The following is a 21,163-nucleotide window of genomic DNA, read 5'->3' as shown; positions in this document are numbered from 1 at the left end:
AGATGAACTCCCTCTGTCATATTTATTAGCAATCAATAATTTCTATTCAACCAACTGTGTTCTTAGACCATTTTCTACTAGCGTTTTAGAGCATGTATAAGATTTTCTAACATTTATATATTAAGGCTCTTAATGCTTAGATTATATTAGATTCAAGTATTTTCCTCCTAAGTTTGTTTGCTTTTAAATTTTGTTTGATGTTTCTTGACATATGAGTTAATTTTTTTTTAATTTAGTTGAATCTATTGAGTTTTTTCTTTGTGATTTTTAAATTATTGCTTTTATGCTTAGAAAATCCTTCCTAATCCAGAAAAAAGACAAAAATTCATCTTTATTTTCTTCTGGTTTCCTTATAGATTCACTTCAAAAATATTGTGAATAATTTCTTTTAAAGTCTACCAATATGCCCTGATTAAAGAGCTGATCAGAGGAGCAACTGGGGTACTAGACAATTCAGTTACAAGGATCCTGACTAGTAACTTGCTAAAAAAGTATTAATTTTCCTAGTTAACTTATACATTTAGAATTCGCATCTATTTTTCTCTTAGAATTATCCTGGTTATTGAAGCTGTGCATATTTTGTATGAAGGACAATAAAATTCACATATATGTCATGCTATATGTTTCTAGCATATGAGGATAAGTGAGTATTATTTAAAACAAGATCAAAACAAGACAAAAATCAGGACTGCCAGGCCCAATTAATGACCAGTTCAATTTAGGGACTTGAATTCAAACTCTGGCCTTCTTCCTGCCATTTTATTTACGAAGAACATCTTCACTCATGCTAATGAGAGAGGGCATAACAGAATGAAATGACCTAAAAAAGCCTGGAGTTAAGACATTTACTTTGGTATTCCTAGTACCACCCAAATAATGAGGAACTCATACAAATTTAATGGAATTAATCCGTTATCTAAAGTAGGTAACAAGTTAAAGTTATTAGATTTCATTTTTTTATTACATTCCTTTGAAAGGAGTCCACAAGTCCTCTCCAAGATATTTCCAAAAGGAAACAAAACGAATGTAACCCACTGTGATTACACATACCTGTCCAAATGAAAGGCTGCTACCTCTGCATTGTGTCTATCATAACCAGCATACGGTTCCCCTTCTACCACATAGTCTCGGTTATACCTGCAGAGTGAATGGGAAGCACAGATGCAGACATGAATTATGTCAGTACCAGAGGCGACAGCACAAGAGGCAGAATAGAAATTTGCAAGCCTGATTTTGCTCTAGAAAACTTCTCTGTCAATCCTGAGAACAGTCATGGATTAGCATAGATCACTGGTTGATGTGGTGAAGATGATGTGGAGAAGAAAACTAGAATTATACATCTACCTCTGCAATCATTCTATGAATAAAACACAGATGTTATTTTTACCCTTCTAAAAGACTTTCAATGTAGCTTAAGTAAAACTATAAGGTACTTTTCTGGAAGGTGAGGACCATCTTTGTATCTTCAGCACAGTGTTAAGCCTACAGTTGGTGCTTAATACATGTCTACTGAAATGTTTATTAGATTAAGCTGAAGTAAAAGGAAAATATGGCAAGGCTTACCAGAATGGCTATGGCAAGGCTTATTAGAGAAGCTTAAATTTCTTGGGGAAAAAAATGGTCCAGATATGCCTCTGTTTTTGTTAACAAGGAGGCAAAGGTACATTTGCCTTCCCTGTTAATGGGAAGAACTAGACACAATTCACCTATGACCTCTACTGTTCACCTGCATTTCCTGAATCAAAAGGAGACCTATCAGGCTTTTCAAGACAGAAATAAGTTGAGAATGATGTGAAGAGGAGCCACTCCACTAAGGACACTTGGATCTCCAATGCTGAAAAGGCCATGGGGAAGTGAGAAACGGTACTATACAAGGCAGTGACCTTCAACATAAATGACCACAGAATACAAAGTAAAACCATGTCCACCAAACACATTTTCAAATCAAAGTGATGAAACATTTATGTTAGAAGACAGTCATGCAAAACCACCTGGTTGGACACCAGTTTCTTCTTAGCATGGTCAATATACTCAAACGTATTTTTTTGTTTCTATTGTCAAAGCATCATTTAGGCTGCCAAGGATTACACCTGTTACCTCCAAATTAAAAGTCTCAGTTTTTAAATAGGACTGCAGCAAAAGCTGACACTGTTCAAGCACTTCTCTCTCCACTACAGCTGCAGGCTGTCCATAAAGCTGGGCGACAGTCCTTGAATACCTTATTTCTCAGGACTCCAGAGGAGCCACAGGAAGATTTGTGGTGATGTGCAGTCCACTCCTTTAGTGAAACATTAGAAAACTTTCCAGTACATGGAAAGGCTGCTTCGAGTGAAATGTAAAACCCTAGAAAAATCCAGGAACTTTGGGAGTAGGCTGGAGAAACAGGGAGGGAAGGAAAAGGGAAAGGAAGAAGAATCAAAATGAAAGAACTGCATTGGAGTCCAAAGGTCTGAATCCTTAGTTCATGCTTTGGTTATGAGAAATACGGAAAGTCAGAACTCTGGATCTCATTTTCCCCAGCTGTAAAATGAGTAGTTGGACTAGCTGATCTCCAAGGTCCCTTTCAGCACTTCCTAAGATCAGTCACTGACTTCTACCCACCCCCAGGCCCTTGCCGTCTTGTTCCTTTCCCACCGTAACTGCAGTTTTTGCCTGTGAAAATCAATTTACTTCCAGAAAGAATACAGCTATTGGGTTGGCCAAAAAGTTCGTTCAGTTAGTGAACACGTTGTTCAATAAAGATCTTCGTGAAAGTGAAAAATGTCTTTTCTTACTTAAAGCCCCATTAACTTTTTGGCCAACCCAATATACTGGAAAAAATCACTTTTATAATAATGTAATAAGGAAAAATGTGCAAATAAAGGCACCACTGTATTCCTATATATTTCATATACTATACAAATCTTCCATCTCTGGCAGGAGGACATGGACAACCAGGCTCCAGAAATGCTGAACCACAAGTGGCTGTTAAAGAAAGGTGCACGTCTCGACTTAGCAGAAAGGTCTTAGATCCTCCTCTCAACACAGCAATCCATCTTAAGTCACTGACAGAGCAGCAAAATTCATACAGTAACTGCCAATAAATCACTCCTATCCTTCTGGTGAAGGACATCAGAATGTGACCAAGAACATTAATTTGCACTTACACTGGGACTATATAGTCTCAGAGGCCCGCAGGGTCAGAATAGCAATTTGCTGGGTGTCTGGGGGCTGGAGTCAATTTCTACAAGCACTTAAATGTGCACCCACTTTCCCCACCCCAGGAGAGTGCCAGGTGTAATCAGCCCAGGTCAGTGTGTGCAGTGACTAGAGCGCTATCACCTACTGCAGGGGCTTGACAGCTTGCGGGAGGTGGGGCATGAGCATCTGTGGAGCTGGGCGTAGACAAGGGCTCTTCAGAAGGTGATGGGGGAGGAAGGGGCCGCACTGACAGGAATAAAGAGCTGGGTGTAGAGAGGAGGACCAGGCTGTGAGGGGCTGGCCACTAGGCTGTGCAGGCTGGGTTTTGTCTGGTGAGCAATGGGAATCCCTGGATGTTTTAAAGTTGGGGAGCACAGTGATTATATGGGTATTTGGGAGAAGAATGAAAGTGGATTTCAGGATGGTCTGGAAGAGGAAAGTAATGGGAAGGCTGCAGTGGTAGTGAGAGATATGAGATAAAGCAACAGTGACTAAGGTTAGCTTATGCATTTATCTGCTGCTGCCACGTCCACTAGTCACCAGTCTGGCCTCTTCCTCCCTCCAGTTATGCTTTGTCTGAATACCCCAGTCCTATCTGCAAAGCACCTGGACTAATACTAATGTTGCACACCATCAGTAATATCTGCCTTCTAACACTTCCTGCTGTCCCATCTCACCTTCAATTCTTAGTGTACAAATAGTGGGTGTGGAGAGGGTATCCTTTTATTTAAACACAAAATGCCTGCAACTCATCTCTTTTTACATGAATTTAATTTTTGTTTTTAGTTTGTCTTCTTTCCATCACTCTGCTTATGCTGCAATCTCTCAGGCTACAAATCAAGGGGTCAAAGATCATATTTCAAAAGGAAAGTAGCAAATTTTTGATGATGGGTGATCCATGTTATCTCTCTTACAGGAAGGCAAACAAATTTAAGAGAATCACACGTGTGTGGCAGAACACAAGCTGCTCACACCCTGACAGCTCCATTAGTTACTGCAGGGTGATCTTGTCAAGTTATTTTTTCTCAAGTTATTCTTTCTAAGTCTCAGTTTCTTACTCTGGAAATAAGAACTGTAACTGCCCACAGTTGTGATGAAGGTTAAAAGCATTAACAGATACAAAAGTACTTAGTGTAATGCCTGGCAAATGGTGTATATGCAACAGAAATTAGATTCAAGGCCCACATAACTATGCTTTTTCCTCATTACCTGACAATCAGACTTTGTATTCTCCAAAAGTGTACTGCATTTTAAAACTTTCCTAATTTCCACATCTTCCACACACCATACTTCCCAGTTCCAGGCAAATGCAGATCCCTTCCACTTCTGGAATTCCAATAATATTTGCTCTCTGCTTGCCTATTATCTACTGATATTTGGGTCATGAAGGGAGGTAAGCCAACTACTCTGGTCACAGTTGGTTTTTGCACCCCTTCACCCCATATTTCTTCTCCCACTCCAGCAAGAGACCCAAAGTTATGCGTTATAATTTTCTCAAAAGCTCTACTGAGGAATGAAAAAAATGTTTAGTACACAGAAAATTTTAGACATTAAAAATTTTGAGAAAACCCACTAGTAACTAATTCCTGTCAAAAGAATATAAATCACCATCATGTTAACCTATTTCAAATTCATATACAAACAGAAAACTTAAAAAAAATTAATTATACTATAGAATGGCCACACGAATTATCTCTGTAGATCCTTAGAAAAGTCCAAAGGGATCACTGTCTAACAACATATGATCTAGCCCTCTCTAGTTCAAATTTGGACTGAGGCAACTAAAATGGCCCAGTTCTCTGCTTAAAACAGGTAAAAGAAACAACAACGAGATATCACTACACACATATTAGAATGACCAAAATCCAAAACACTGACAACACCAAATGCTGTTGAGGATGTGGAATAACAAGAACTCTCATTCGCTGCTGATGGGAATGTAAAACGGTACAGCTACTTTGGAAGACAGACTGGCAGTTTCCTACAAAATTAAACATTCTCTTACCATATGATCCAGCAATTGTGCTCCTTGGTATTTACCCAAATGAACTAAGAACTTACATCTACACAAATCCTGCACATGAATGTTTATAGCAGCTTTATTCATAACTGCCAAAACTTGGAAGCAACCAAGATGACCTTGAGTAGGTGAATGGATAAACAAACTGTGGTACAGCTATACAATGGAATATTATTTAGCAAAAAAAAAAAAAAAAAAAAGCTATCAAGCCACAAAAAGACATGGAGGAACCTTAAGACACAAAGAGAAGCCAATCTGAAAAGGTTACAAAAGGTATGATTCCGACTATATGGCGTTCTGGAAAAGGCAAAACCATGGAGACAGTAGAAAGATTAGGGGTTGCCAGGGGTTCAGGGGGAGGAAGGGAAGGATGAATAGATAGAACACAGGGGACACTGAGGCCAGGGAAGCTATTCTGTATGATACTGTAATGGTGAATACTTGTCATTATAAGTTTATTAAAACTCTCACAGAATGTACAGCACAAAGAGTGAACTTAATGTAAATTATGGACTTTAGTTAATAAATTAATATTGGCTCATCAACTGTAACAAATGTACTAATTTGATGGAAGATGTTAATAACTGGAGAGACTGGGGAAGAGAGGGGAGGGGGTACATAGGAACTTTCTGTACTTTCCCCTTGATTTTTCTGTAAACCTAAAATTGCTTAAAAAATAAAATAAAGCCTATTAATTAAAACAAAACCAAAGCTCAAGTGAAAGAATCACGGCTTTAGTGCTAAAAAGGACTTAAGTCACCCATCCAAAACCTACTCCAACTCTGGGTAACTCCTACTCCACAGCGTTCCTGACATGTGGTTGCCCAGTCTTTAACTGTACACTTATGGTGACAAGTTGCTTATTTCCTAACCAATTCATTTTGTATCTCTAACATCTGGCACATAGTAGATACCTGACAAATTTCAGAATCAAGGATAGCTCTAATTGTAAAATGTGCAATCTAATATTGAACCAAAACATATTCCTATAAATTTCCCTTACTCAAAGAATCATGGAACATTAAGAGCTAGAAGAGACTTCAGAGATCTTCTAGTCTCTCCTTCCCATTTTACTGAAGAGAATACCAAGAGAGGGAGATGAGCACTCATATAAATCCCAAGTTACAACTAAATAGCACAGATAACTTCAAGATGAAGACTTACCGCTTAGGTTTGAAGACAACTTTCTGTCCTCCTTCAAGTATCAGTAAGGCTTTCAGTTGTGTCCCTTTATAACCTACATCAGCTTTAATGATTTTCTTGGTGGCCATGGCATGCATGATTGCCCCCAGCTCTGGTGTCTCTTCAGGGTACACTTCCCGGGGAACCACCCACTGGGCTGCAATCTCCCAGGGAGACTGCAAGGTGTGGTCCAGCTTGGACACCAGCTCTACCCGCAAGCCAGCCATCATTCGGTGAAAGGCCCTCTGGTCCTCCCGGTTGGCAGCTGATGTATCTAAGTTGTCAATCAGGAAAACTTTGGTGAAGATAAAGATGACAAGGAGAATTGCTAACAGCACGACTCGCTGCTTTAGCTTCATGTTGACCTCTTTTCCTTCTCCCCTGACTACTCTCTCTCACTTATCAAGGAGAGCAGGTGGTGATTGTCAGCAAGGAGATTCCATGATTATACACACTGGTCCATTTCTTCACTGAGGTGCCTCCCACAATTCCTGCAAGCCCAAGTATAAAGCACAATTCAATCAGAAATTCTGTCCTTCCACCCCTGAATCTTTTGCAAGCCCCAAATATATTACTCACCATTTTAGCCTTGCTAATCCTATGCCTGAGAAGACCCAATAATTTAAAATGAACTGGTCCAAGGAAGGACCTAATAGTTAAGAACCAGGTACACTGAAAATTTAAAGGCAAATACTACCGTTTTAATAGGGTGCAGAGCCATCTAGGAGCCATTTGGATGGCTACCAATTCCTAGAAACCAAAACAATAGGAAAAAGCACAAAAAAAGTAAAACATTAAGATAGGCATAACTCCTTAACTTTCATTTTTAGCTTTCAAAATCCATAAAGGACTTTTGAATATCCAAAACCACCAGTATTTGGTAACTTTTCAGTTATCTCCTCCAAATATAAGTTTTATGACACGTTATAAGACAGGAACTCCTAAAAATGCCAAAGAGCGTACAGAGGAGAGTAATAACTCCCTCTCCAAATTCAAATACCTAGCAATCCTGGACATGTCATATCTGCTATTCATGTATTTAAATACAACAAACACCCAGATATGTACCTCTACTTAATCAGTCTTCTACTAATTATTTTTCAAAATTAAAAACCCTGTAAAATATGGATAATCAAATCTGGATAAATTAAGTAAAGGAAAAACATATCCCTACACCATCTGGCTATTAGTAGAACATGACCAGAAAACTAATGAAACCTGATACTAGAGCAACACTACGAAATCTGGACTGGTCAGGCACGTAACAGAGATACTGATGCTACAGACATAAAGAAGTGCTGCTTCCGGTGTGGGGCGCACCACCCTCTGGTCAATTCTGAAGCTAAAAGATTCCAAATACAAGATTTTTGCAAGGGTGTCAAGAACATACAATTCAGCCTCATTTGCATGCTGACAGGTTGCTTTCCACTCCACAGGGCCATTTAAAAACATGCACAAGCTTACTTTGCTACATGCCTACAGGCAGCACTGCACTGGGCTAAGACAAAGATGACAAGAAGATAACAGGGTGTTGCTTCACTCTCCAATTCATTTAACAACTCAAACCATTAACTGAAGAAATAAAACCAATACAAAAGATAGGACAAACGATTCAGGCTGAGACACTCCCACCCAAACTGGAGACTGCTCCCCTAATAACAGCTGGAAACACATCCAAGAACAGTCTACTAGAGCAACAGTGTGTTCTAAGGGCAGCACCTTGCTCAGAGCTTGCTGACATGCAGTTTATTCGTGGTGATTAACCTCTCTTCCCATTCATTTTCATAAAGATGGGAAATCGAGAGTCACATTCAAATTCTAATTATCTCCAGCCACCTGTTTTGTTGCATCATCATCTCCCAGGCAGTACATAACACTATTAGCTGAAACACAGGCAACTCAAGTACATCCAAAATGTAATTGTGATGGTATCAAGTTTGGTGTGAAACTCAGTAAAACAGTTCCCTGCGATTACTGATAACAGCAATGCTAGTAGAGCAGATTTCAGAGATTTTTGCTAGTTCCAACATGACCTAAACCACACAACTTCTTCAATTATTTGTTCAGCAGTACACATCTCTGGCTGCAGTGGTAAAAGGTAACATGGAAATCTCCCTGTGTCAGCAATCATTTCCTCAGCACCTCCAGCTGCAACTACCTCCTGCTGAGGTACAATTCTGGCACAAAGGGGTCAGCAGAACAGATTTTCACTTCCTACAAAACCCTCCTCAGGACTAAAGTCGGGTTAACCCGTGAACTTCTAATGATGCTGCTCATTTCATTTAGAATGAAGAAATTCCTCCCTTATGCTATATAAACAAATTATATCTAAACATTTAGCACGAAGGTTAGGGAGAGTGAGGGCTTTTTTTTTTTTTAAATCACCAATGCAATAGGAAGTTCTAGTAGCTCCAAAATTCAGACAAAACAAACTGAGTCTGTATGCTTTTCAATTTTGAAATCTCATTACCTTCTGATGGGCCTCAGAAGAGCACATTCATCAGTTTAGGGCTGCAGATAATTCATCCACTCAACTAGGACAGAAATTTCTACTAAGTGAACTGAAGAGTTCAACTGTTACCTCACTTCACTATTTACCGCTGCAGATTAGTAGGGAGGGCAGGTTTAACGAAGGGGCTGAACAAGTTTTCTTGTTTGTGATTAGTCACCACATCCTGGTAGAACAAGTAAGGTTGCAATTTGACACTGTTCTCTACAACTGCCCGTCATGCCCACAGCCATCGACTTCATTTAGTGCTCAGCACCTTCTACTGGATCCCTAAAAGAACTGTCTCTGGGCCTCCACGTCCTCCAATCCAGACTAGATAATGCAGCAAAATCATATTTCTAATCACACACCATTTTTGAGTTCTATAAATCCCCTAGCAAGGCATTAAAGCCCTACCCTAAATGACTTCGGCCAATCTACATTGCTAGGCATCTCTCTCATTCTCTTCACTCATCACTTGTCAGCTTCCACCACAAACATGGTCCCCTAAGTCACTCCTCACTGGAACTCTTGTCAAAATTCCTCTAGCTCTTATCTTTTCTTCCCATCTTCTCCTGTTTAAAGCCTAACTGAGCTTTGAAGGGCCATCTCCAAAGCCATTTCTGGTCTCTCCTCACACTCTATAGTAACTAACCTCTCTCATCTTTAGACCAGTACTTAAGTACATTCTGCCTTATCCAGTGTCTTCTTGTATGTAGTTCTCAATCCCCCTCTCAGAATCCTGGCTCCTTAGTGATCTTAACTACCTTTGCACTCCCTGCAGTACGTAGCATAGTAAGGCTAGATGCATTGTTCACCTAAACTGAACAAACTACTGCAAATGAGGCTATGCAAGTATCTTAGGACTCTGCTGTTAATTTCCTCGGTGGTATTCGGTATCAAATGAGTGTGTATTAACTGGCACCTTAATGTTGGCTGTCCTTAATTAGCTCTCCTTTTTTTGGGAATCTACTTCTCTACCAACACTCTTCTCAATTTAGTTGGTAGTTTCAGAGTACAGTCTCTTTTTCTGAGTAGGTACTGACAGTTCAGAAAGAGGTATTCCTTTAGCTGGAAAGCTGCTACTCCTTCAGCCTACAGGGAAAGAACAATGATATTCAAGAAATCGACAATGTAGAGGTTTTAGTGGAATTTTTACAAAAAGTCTATGAGTTTGCAAGACTCCTATTCCAGAAAAATGTATTAGATGAACGATACAGAATTATTCCATCCTCTAATAATGGCAGACTCTTTTACTCTTTACAATGATCCCCTTCTCTCCTGTATGCTTGAGAGGGGAGGGTACCCAAGACAGAGCTTCCATGCTGTATTATCTTCTTTTCTTACTGGAGACAGCAGCACACTATGCACACTCTGCAAACTGGGTTTCTAAGAGGATCCCTCTTTTCAGACACTAAGAAAATGAAAGCAAGATCACTGGGTATATCCCAAGTTATTCATGAAAACTTCTCTTGCATTCCCAGGAGCCTGCCTGCTATATTTCATGCCCTCACCTCCTGTATAAATGCCTCCAACAGTGTAACATTGTCCAGTTATATTATGGTCATTTATTTTAATGTTTCGGTTATGTGAAACAGAGCCTACCTCAAAGAACAATCTCAAGGTAATAACATAACTCAAAAAATGTTAAATATAAAAACGCAGGGCAAATGTAAGTCTTCACACTAAAAGCTGGTATAAATTCCCAGACTGGAGTTCTGGAAGGTAGAAGCTTATTAAGGAATTTTCGTACTGAACTCTGGTTTCACACTCAGCTCCATCAGTGAAATGAGGCTTGATATGGAAGCTAATACTTCATTCCTCTCTCTCTCTCTCTCTCTCTCTCTCTCTCTCTCTCTCTCACACACACACACACACACACACACACACACACACACTATCCTACACATTTGATAAGTGTTTTATAAGGATAAACTTATGACTAAAAATTGTTTTGGGAGAAACAGGTTCACACAGAAAAAGGTGAAGTCTTAGTATAAAGACTAGAATCCTCTGTACAAGAATCTGGCTGATGTCTGGAGGAACACATACAGAAATACACATCAGTGCAGAGATCTGTTAGTCATCAGCTGATAAAATTCAATACATGTGGCTGCTGAGAACATGCAAAGACCTCACCCCAACACTCCCACAAGCCACCAGTGAGGTTCCAAGCCTTATCAGTAGCAGTGCCACGTTGAATCGCCCTCTGATCAAGTGACAACCTCACGCTACTTCTCCGAACGTCACGGAGAAGAAATCCCAACTTCTGCTCACAGCAACTAAAGTGAAGGCTTCAGTAATACTCTTTTTTTGTGCTTCCAATTCAGCGGTCAAATCAAGTTCTTACCACATGAAGGGAATGTAACATGCTTTGTGAGTGTCAAATACCGGAAGAAAACATTCCGTATGAACATTTTATGCAGAGGGCTATTAACAAAGGAGATGGTGAAGGGGGTAGGATTTATTATATAACTAGTAAAATATCTTATCATGTTTACTCACACAATCTCCTCACCCTTGATCCTGAGTAGAAATTACAAGGACACTTTCACAAACTTCTTCTTTGGTCACTGTTGGTCTCAGCAAACCTCTGAAGGTTTGGTTAGTATAAAAGGTAAGACCTGAATTTAATTAAGAGTTTTTGGTTGACTGTCTACAAAGACAGACACCAACAATTCCTCCCATCGGGAGGTGGAATCTATTTTTCCTTCCCCTGAATCTGGGCTATCTTTGTAACTTGCTTTGATCAACAGAATGCTGTGGAAGTGGCTGTGTGCTAGGTGTCTTAAAAGACCTAGCAGCTTCCATTTGGGGCCAAGCTACTATGTAAAGCAGCTCAGGCTAGGCTACTGAATGATGGGAGACCTGGCCAGCCCCTAGTTATTCTGGCCACTCCAGCTAAATGCCAGACACAGAAGTGAAGCCATTAAGGGCATTCCAGTTCCAGCTGAGGCCCCAGCTAAATACAGCCGCCCATCTGACTCCAGCCTATATCATGTGGGCAGAAGAACCAGTCAGCTGGGCACAGTTGACCTATATAGTCATGAGAAACAAATCATTTAGTCTTAAGCCACTACATTTGGGGGTAATTTCTAAAACCCAGCATTCTCAGATCTATTCTGTCCATATCAACTCTTTGGGAGACATTAAATTAACCATTAATACAAATAAAGATTGGATTAATAAATAATTAAGGTCTCTTAAAGGTAACACAAGAAAAAGACAGAATCTCAAACGGATCATTTACTGAAGTCCCTTTACATACTTTAGAGCAATCAAGGCTAACCTTACACACTCACAGACTCACACAACTATACACACCCAGTTTATAAAGCTTAACTTTTAAACTTCAGCCAAAATTACAACCCTTTAGTACAAAAAAAAAAAAAATTAAAAACACACATACTTTCACCTTGGGGTAAGTCTGATATACTGCCCTCTTGTTAACTGGTGGTGACATTAGAGCACTGTGCTACATTCTTACTAGCTGCCCCCTAGAAATAAATGCAGTCTCTCCTGATGGTTAGTGACAATTATTATAAGTAAAATAAAGAGCATTCAGAAATCTCTCCACTTATCATTGTGTGTTTCTAGCTAGGAAGTCTAAACCTCTAATACCAAATGGCATCCAGTTTTTATTACATGAATAAATCCCTATTATCTTCAGAAAACCAGCCTACTCCTGCACTGCCACCACTGCCCACAACAGCATAATATTGTTCTTTTTCACGTTCAATTGGGAGTCCTCAACTAAGACAAAATCTAACAACAAGTAATATCATTAATCAGTATCTACATACAGTTTTCCTTTCCTTTCCTTGCTAATTCTCCACTTAAGAAACAGCTACTTAATTCACCTTCTTTCTAAATATAAACTCTTCTGTAGCAGAGGGGTTAAGAATATGTGCTCTGGATTCAGAATGCCTGGGTCTGAATGCCTGCTAACCTCTCTGGGCCTCAGTTTCCTCATATGGAAAATGAAATAAGAACACTATTACCTGACTCACGGAATTGTTAAAAATGAATGTCATTACCATGTGTACTGTGCTAAAATTAGTGCTTGGACAACCTATAGTAATTCTTGTTGGTCATTATTACCTTATCAAAAACCCAAAGATGACTTCCTGAGGAGAAAGAATGACAAAGAAAATAACCCTCATTGCTTATGTTGTCTTCTGGGTTACACAGTCAGGGGCTGGATACCTATGTTGCATTACCAAGAGTTCTAGTAACCTTATATTCCTGAACTAAATCCTTTCCTAAATTTGAGGAGTAGCTAAGGCTGTAAGCAAGTAGGTTTCTTCAGCGTGGGTACCAAGTGAAGCAGAAGACTGGGAGGTTATGTCACTAATTTGACCAACCTGTTTCTCTACAAAGTTCAATTCTACCACATTCAATGTAAGTGAAACAGATGGGAAGCATGAACTTTTTCTATTTCACAAAAACAGCCGAATAGAATGCCCTTCACAATTTTCTTCAGTTTGGAAAATTAAATCTGTGTTTTAAAGATGACAGCTTTGCAGGTCCTAAAGCTTTTAAGATAAGCTCTGAAGTAACCTAAGTTACAGGTATAGAAAATCAAATCTCCATATAGTCTGAATTGATTCAAGTGTTATATATTCCTCACAGTTTTCACTTCCACTTAAATATTTATTCACATATGTAAACTTTTTTTGTGTGTGAAATCCTCTAACAGTTCCCTGTGAAGGAAGGAACGAAAATGATCACCAAGCATTAATGAAGCATAAAGTAGCCTTTCTTCCTGGGTGTGAGAGTAAAACTGAAACAGGCTATGGAGTGTTTGTTCCCTCTTTGAAAAAAATTCAATTCCTGCAACCTGTCCCATTTAAACCTTGATTTAGGGCAACCCTCTAATGCTCTTCCTTGAAAAATGAAAAGAAAAAACCTTCAGCTCATACTGCTAGTGAGATTTGTTCTAAAAAACCAACACGTGCAGTGTTCACTGATCTAGAAACTCTATGGAAATGCCTAAGAATTTGCATTCTGTTTCAAATGGGCCAGGTATAATGAACTTTCCTAAGTTCCAGGTATTTCACTGCTCAATTATCGGTATCTAACAACCATTTAAGGCTATATAGAATATAATTACTATATAGCATAGAAATATGGAATTTCAAATCATATAACATTTACTTCAGATTTTCATGTTTTCCATCTTTATTGTTCAGTTCACTACAGTTCTTGAAAAGGTATGTAAGCTTTATTCAAGAGTGACACCTCACACTTTTAACTTTATGTTCTAGGGTATGTCAAGCTGACAGGCCACAGATCACTTTAGAAATAGGAACCCCAAGCAGGTCTGTGCTGAGTTATGGCTGAGGGGCTCCAGGCACGATCCCTTGTTATATATGAATATAAATGCACACACACACATACATACACACATATATTTTTTGGCATGCCTGTCTCCTCTACCCTATTGTAAGTTCCTCAAGGACAGAGGATATATTTTACTCTCTTTGTAGTTCCAAGTAACCTAGCACAGTGCAGGGCACATGAGAGGTACTGGATAAATGCTTATTGAATAAAAGGAGTGAAGAGCAAGGAAGGGAGACCTTTATGGTTATAAGAATTTCTTCAGCTCTTTGGTTTAAATATGGCCTCTTTTTTTTTTTTAAACAGACATAGGGAAACTAAGTCATGTAATGAATTCAGATATACAGTACAGTAAGAATGTTGAAATGTCAAATATGTATACCAACTTGATATACTCAATTTTAAATTGCTGCCTTCTGTATACCTTGCTTCCATCTTTCAAGGCAACTGCTATTGCCAAGCTGGTGTCTGGCGTTGGTTGGGACTGGGAGTAAAGATGATCTGGAAATGCTAAGAGGAAGATTGGAGATGGTCCAACATTGCCCAAGAATGATACAAGACAGGGCTGGAACCAAATTTTCAAGTATTATTGGCAATGCTTTCTGAAATGAGAACCAACACTGGTATTTCCATATCATTTTCTTTTTTCTACAGAAAGAACTACAGGGACATAAATGCACCTATACAGAGTGCAAATTCACTATCTAAACCAAGGATAAGAAACAAGAAATGAACAAAAGGTCTTTGGGCAGCCAAAATAATGGTCACAAAGTTCATCCACTAATACAGAACAGGCAGGCAGACCCTCACTAAGCCTATTTAGCTGTTTTGCATTCGGTTTCAGGAAGCAGTGTTATCTGGGTTGCTACTCCACAGAAGATCAGAAGCTGCAAAAATTTTAAAAAGGGCAGCAGGGATGCTAACAACAGCAAAAGTACAGCTTTTTCACCTCTGAAAGAAGAGACAGATTGACTACTGAAAGCAAATTCAAGAATTCAAAAAGCAGAGGGGACAAACAACTTACATATTTCAATCACCTCAAAGCCCTACAGGATTACTGTCTGTAACCATAACCTCAAGTCAATAAAGGTTACATTATATTGCTTAAAAAGCAAACAAAACATATAATACATTGTAAAAAATTCTTCACAAAAATATAGCTAAAATAAGAATTTTTGCACCCAATATCTTATTCCCACACTGCTATATAGATAAAGCAGAAAGTTAGCATTTAAGATCATGGAATGATCGACTTCACTGCCTCATCCTGTACTTGGTTGTGTTTCACATTCATAATTTCATATTCCTTGACCTCCTTTTAAAATGTACCCAAATTAACACCTTCCCCTCCATTGGGTAGTTACCTTGCCAGAAAGTAGTCTGCTAAACACACACCAAAGCTCAATATCTCTTTTTCTGCATCAGCCTTCATTTCTTATCTCATACTGGGATGACAGATGCAACCCCCCAGACTCACCAGGTCCAGAGCTAGTCCTTCCCTCTTCTGATTTTGGAAATGAATGACAAAAGTCACAAGTGAGAGCTTTGCATTACATTCTTTCCTAGATGGCTCTAGCAGTCATGCTGACATTATAAGTTGGTCAAAAGCTAGCTTCAGTTGCAAAGTAAGGTCTTCTGTTCTGTACCCCAGGTCTGTGCCAATGAATTCATTACTCCCTGAGTGTTACAGAGGCAGCTCAAGGAAGGAAAAGAGGGAGAGATTTACAAGTGTGGAATGAGGAGCACTTCGGGGAGGGATAACTCCCCTCTCCCACCCCCAATATGAAGGACCAGAAGATGGACAGTCAGGGTCAATGATACTGGCATGGCCAATACCAAGAGCTCTAGTTCTTCTGTTAGTGCAAAAATATTGTCTACCAATCCAACTGCTTGGTGAACCTAGCCAGAGAAGGCTGCAGGAGCAGGTCTGTGAAGCTGCACTCAGGCTGCAGGTGGCTAGAACACCACCCAATCACAAAATTAGATCTCAAGGCAGCTCCAGCAAGTAACACCCTTTACAGATACCCATCTCAACAGAACTATTTTCAACAGGAATCAGAAACACACTTTCTTGGCTTTTATTTTCCTGTAAAGAGGAGCTAAACAATTTATCATCTGCACTAGAATATTTCCTCCTCCCGCATACTGTTTTCCATTCATTCATTCAACCACCAAACATTTACTGCACACCTACTATGCACTATGCACTGTTAGGTGCAAAAAGAAAAGTACATCAATCATCATCACGACTACACCACGCTGTAGTGCCTCATTTTAACTGTGCTTCTCACCCCAAAACTACCTGGCCCTTAGTCCCAGAGTGGCCTGACATCACCTTCAGAAGACAGTCTCCTTTTTACTGTTTCCAACTATGGCCACAGAATACAAAGAGCAGCCTCCTGTTTCTATTATGAGATTGTAGCAGTCACCGAGAGACAACCACTGTGGCTGCTATTTTAAAAAGTTGTCAATTCAAGAGCTGAAGTATCTGGCTTCAGGGTTTATACCATTAAAATGATGGTCACACAAAGTGTAGGAAGCTGAAGTCTGCCCTGCAAGTAGAGGAAACAGAAAATTTCATTTAGAAATTCAAAATTCAGAAAAGATAAAAAGCAGAGGCTTTAACGCTGTGTGAAAGAACTGGAGTCTACAAATGGAAATCAAGAGAATGGACTAAAAGTCAAGGAATTATCAACTCAACGTAAAGAAATTCTATGACATAAAGGATTAGATGATAGAAACAATGATCTGTTTGTTCCCTATTCAAAGAACCCAGGGTGTGTGTTTTCCAATTTTCATTCTTTAACTAAATTATGGCTATTTTCTTACTAGCTCCAGAGAAACAAACCGGACAAATCAATCTCACATTTTTACCAGTCACACTGAAGAAAAGCTATGAGCTCCAAGATTTCCTGATCATCTTTTACCACCATTCATTTCTATCATTGCACTTTAATGTAAGTGACGCTGACTCTGAATTTCTTGCTTGTGCCTCTTAATTCTCTTTTGACAAGCACTTTCAAAGGTGGAAGGCCCTCCTGTTGATTGATTCCACTGAACAGTTCTAGGGGCCAAAGTCCAACATCTTCACAAACTTCAGAAGTTATTAATTTAACACAAAACATTAATTTTTAAATCTACCTTAGACTGGCTCTAAGTCTAGGCAAATAACTTAGCATCTTTAACATCTGTATCTCAGTTTCTCAAGGACATGTCTTGATGATAAATAACAATATATGTGGAAGAGCTCTAAGGCTTAGCTCAAAGGTCCTGCATAAATTCCAGGACTGCAATACATAGAGCACACTGAGGTCTCTAACCCAATTTAAAATAATCAACCCCATGGGACTTCCCTGGTGGTCTAGTGGTTAAGACTGCGCTCCCAACGCAGGGGACCCGGGTTCGATCCCCGGTCAGAGAACTAGATCAACTAAAAAGATCTCACACCCAGCAAGGAAAATCCTGCCTGCCGCAACTAAGACCCGGCACAGCCAGATAAATAAATAATAAAAAATAATCAACCCCAATGAAATTTATGCATTAATTTACAACACAAGGAGGATAGGAATAGTTAGTAAACGGTAATCATAGTTATCGTTTTACATAAAGTCCTGCAATTTAAAAGCTAAAACACCCACATTCCTGTTCCTTCTTTTCAAGGTGAGAAATCAAACCTCTGAAGGGAAACTAGCTGGGTGGGGATGATACTGATACTTGGTCCTAAACTCAAGCCACTGTACCCAGCATCCCTCATTTTCCCAAATTATAAACTCCTCACCCTTCCAACTGACGATATGGCCATTTAAAGGACTAATAATTCCCTAACAACCAATCACGTCTTGTCCCCTCCACTTTCACTCCAACATCCTTCTACCCCTTCTCTTCCTACCGGGAGACTTGCAGGTAACAGAAGCCTGATTAGAATGAAACTCTTATCAGATCCCACAATCAAGGACGCAACTTGACAACTGCTCACGCTCATCATTAATGGCAACGTTTCGGTTCGCTTTTAATTGCGGGACCACAGCACCCGGAAATGAAATCTCAAGCGCAACCCACTTGGGACAACCGTATCATTTCCTTAAGTTGTGCCCGACTGCGAGCGCGGGGTGCACGACCCCGAGGAGACCGCGGACCCCTAGGCACGGTTACCCTGCCTCCCGCCTCAGGCCTGGAAGTCACTCGCGCTTCTCGGCCACGAGCTGGGCCCGCGAGCGCGCGATACCCCCCCACCCCGGGCCGCCGCAACGAGCACTCGGCGGGACACGAGGGCGGCACCAGAGCCAGTCGCCTCTGGGGACCGCGTCCGGGCGCGAGGGTGGGTCACTGGACGGATCCCGGGCGGCCCGAGGCGCCCCCAAGTAAGGCCCGCGCCTCAGGCGGGCCGAGGAGGCGACGGCCTCGGCCGCGTCCCTCCAGCCACGACGGCCGGTAGGAACCCTCTCGGGGCCAGCGAAGCGGGGCGCGCGGCCCGGGCCGGTCTCTGAGGCAGCCGCCGCTCGTGGACCGCTCTGGGCACTGGTGCCCGGCCCCTCAGGGAGGCGCCCCGCCCCCAGACGGCCCCAGCCCGGCGCGCGCCACGCACCGCGCCCCGCCCGCGGGTGGGCCTGCACTTTCCCGCCCGGCCCCCCGCCCCCAAGCCGCTCACCTGCGGCGCCCTAGGCTCGCTCCATGGCCGCCCGCGCGGTGCGGTGCGGCGCGGCCCCGGCCGCCCCCGCCGCCTCAGGGAAGGGGCAGCCCCACGCCGCGCTCACCGCCCCCAGCCGCCGCTACTGCGGCTCCCGCCCACCCCCGGCCCGGCCATTCCCTGGCCACCTCACCCCGCGGTCCCACACCCACCCCCCCGCCTCCGCGGCTCGCGACTGTTGGTACGTTCCTAGCGTAACGCCTTCCCCGCGGCCAATCCAAGGGCTTCTTCCGCGAGGTCCCACCCCCGCCCTCCGGTGGGCGGGCCTACCGGACCTGATCCGGACCGCCCGCCTTAACCTTTTGCGTCCCGGGCCGTTCAGCTTAACTCTCTCGACGCCGGCTCACGCCTCTCCTGCTTCTCCCTGCCGCCCCGCCCCGCTTACGTAAATTGACCTCTAACTTCTCTCTAGCCTTAGCTTTTTCTTTCCTGGTTTTCCTGAGCAGCTAGGCAGCCAGTCAGCGGGACTGGACGTAGGGGTCCCTTAGGTCAAGTTCTGTTTGTGAGAAGCAATTTCCCTCCTCCTTTTGCCCTTTTCATTTGCCTCATTGGTACTTCTGCTTCTGCCTATATAAGTGTATCCCCTTGCCCAAAAGAGGCCAGCCTTACCATAGTGAGCGCTGTTACTTCGGACCAGAGCAAAGCTCCCTGCTACATTTTGTAGCATTTAATAAAAGTGTGACTAATTTATTGTAATAGTTTCTTAACGTCTGTCTTTTGCAATGGACTGTAAGGCCCATGAGGACAGGGCAGTCGTGTCTGGGTCTCCAATGCCTGACACTCAGTAGACTCCCTATAAATAGTTTTGTTTTGTTTTGGCCTCGCCGCGGGGCTTGTGCAATCTTAGTTCCCGGAGGAGGAATCCAACCGTGCCCACTGCAGTGAAAGCACCAAGTCTTAACCACTGGACCCCCAGGGAGTTCCCTCCTTATAAATAGTTTGAATTAAAGATTCTTCCTTCTCTTAAACTATCTCCTTTCCACTGACTCCCTACGGTGCATCCGCTGTATAACGCATCCATTCATTTATTCATCATATACTAAGCTTGGACTTAGTGTGCCTGTCCCTGAAATATTATAATGCACACTGATCCATGCGATAAGATGTGTGACGGGAGAGACGGGGCTGACACTTTTTTCAGGCTCCATAGTTCATTTAAGCAAAGGAAAGAACTCCTTACTGGCTGTATGATATAGGGTGTGCCACTTAATCTTCCAGAGTATCAGTTTCCTTACCTGGCAAATGGGAGTTTATCATAGTACATACCTCACAGGGTTGTTGTGAGGACTAAATTAGGAAATGTGTGGGGAGAGTACTTGCAGGTTATTGTATAATGTTAGTTATTATTCATTTGTGTATTTTTTGAACAGTTAGTATCAGATGATCCTAGAGAAATAATTGGTCTTGATATCTGGCCCAGACAATCTAGTTAGGGAGGCAGCCCCTTTGCAGAAAACATTACATCATTGCAAGAAGGAGTACACAGTCAAATGCAGGAGGAGTTGTATCAGCTTTTTACTGGATGTATTTGAAAATGCTTGGGGGTCGTTTTCTGACCATGGAACACATAATTCTTGGGGAAATGAGCTGGATAGTAATGAGAGTCCACCTTATTTCTCTACACAGGAACATTGGTCTGCCTGCAGTCAGCTAATCCTCCTAAACCTTGTTCATTACATCTGGAGATCATAAAGCAAAAGGGCAAATCAACATTTCCTCTAAGATGCTTTACCCCCAAAGGACTCTTTCTTACCTGTAACTCTGATAAAGACAGCAAGGATGGACTGTCCAACTGGTACTCCTCAGGAGACCAGTCAGTGCATCCTGCAGCCTCAGTTTCCTGGTGATCCCTTTGTCTTTAGGGACATTCAGAGAGAGGGGTTCATGACCTCTCTAGGCAACCCACTCCAGCGCTTAATTTCACATCCATCAAATCCTTCCATCCACCCCACATGCTGCAGGACAGACGCACTTTCTCTTCTTCTGTCCTCAGAGAAGGAGAATTATGGATTTGGGGCCTCTGTGTCAGAGGCTTTCAGATAGCAAAACTGTTTGGTGCCTCAGTTTTCTCTCCGCTAGGCCCCATTATCCAGGCTCTTTGTGCCTGTATGCACAGCACTAGCACCGTGCCTGCCACCCCAGGATGTGAGTCTCTGCCCCTCCCTCCTGTAATGGGCCTTATTTCCCAACCAATCAACAGTCAATATATTCTAGGTATTATGGGGGATGCAGTCATTTAAGAAGGGGACTCTGCCTTCAAAGAGTT

The 21,163-nt window shown here is 41.7% G+C and overlaps 1 protein-coding gene across 3 annotated transcripts in view; it reads right to left on the bottom strand.

Annotated features, from left to right (window-relative positions):
• The window catches only part of FAM20B (FAM20B glycosaminoglycan xylosylkinase), a 44,836-nt gene extending 25,825 nt beyond the window's left edge, over positions 1 to 19,011 (bottom strand). For all 3 annotated transcript variants that reach the window (XM_057551140.1, XM_057551147.1, XM_057551141.1), the window contains exons 1-3: positions 18,859 to 19,011; positions 6,365 to 6,873; positions 1,051 to 1,137 (exon numbers count right to left, since the gene is read on the bottom strand). In XM_057551140.1, coding sequence (XP_057407123.1) covers positions 1,051 to 1,137; positions 6,365 to 6,741 — 464 coding nt within the window. In that variant the 5' untranslated portion in view covers positions 6,742 to 6,873; positions 18,859 to 19,011. The remainder of the gene's footprint in view (positions 1 to 1,050; positions 1,138 to 6,364; positions 6,874 to 18,858) is intronic.
• Positions 19,012 to 21,163: the final 2,152 nt, after the last annotated feature.

The sequence above is a fragment of the Balaenoptera acutorostrata genome, chromosome 1, assembly GCF_949987535.1.
Source record: "Balaenoptera acutorostrata chromosome 1, mBalAcu1.1, whole genome shotgun sequence".
In the NCBI taxonomy this organism is placed as follows: Eukaryota; Metazoa; Chordata; class Mammalia; order Artiodactyla; family Balaenopteridae; genus Balaenoptera; species Balaenoptera acutorostrata.
This window is presented reverse-complemented; position numbering and strand designations above follow the sequence as displayed.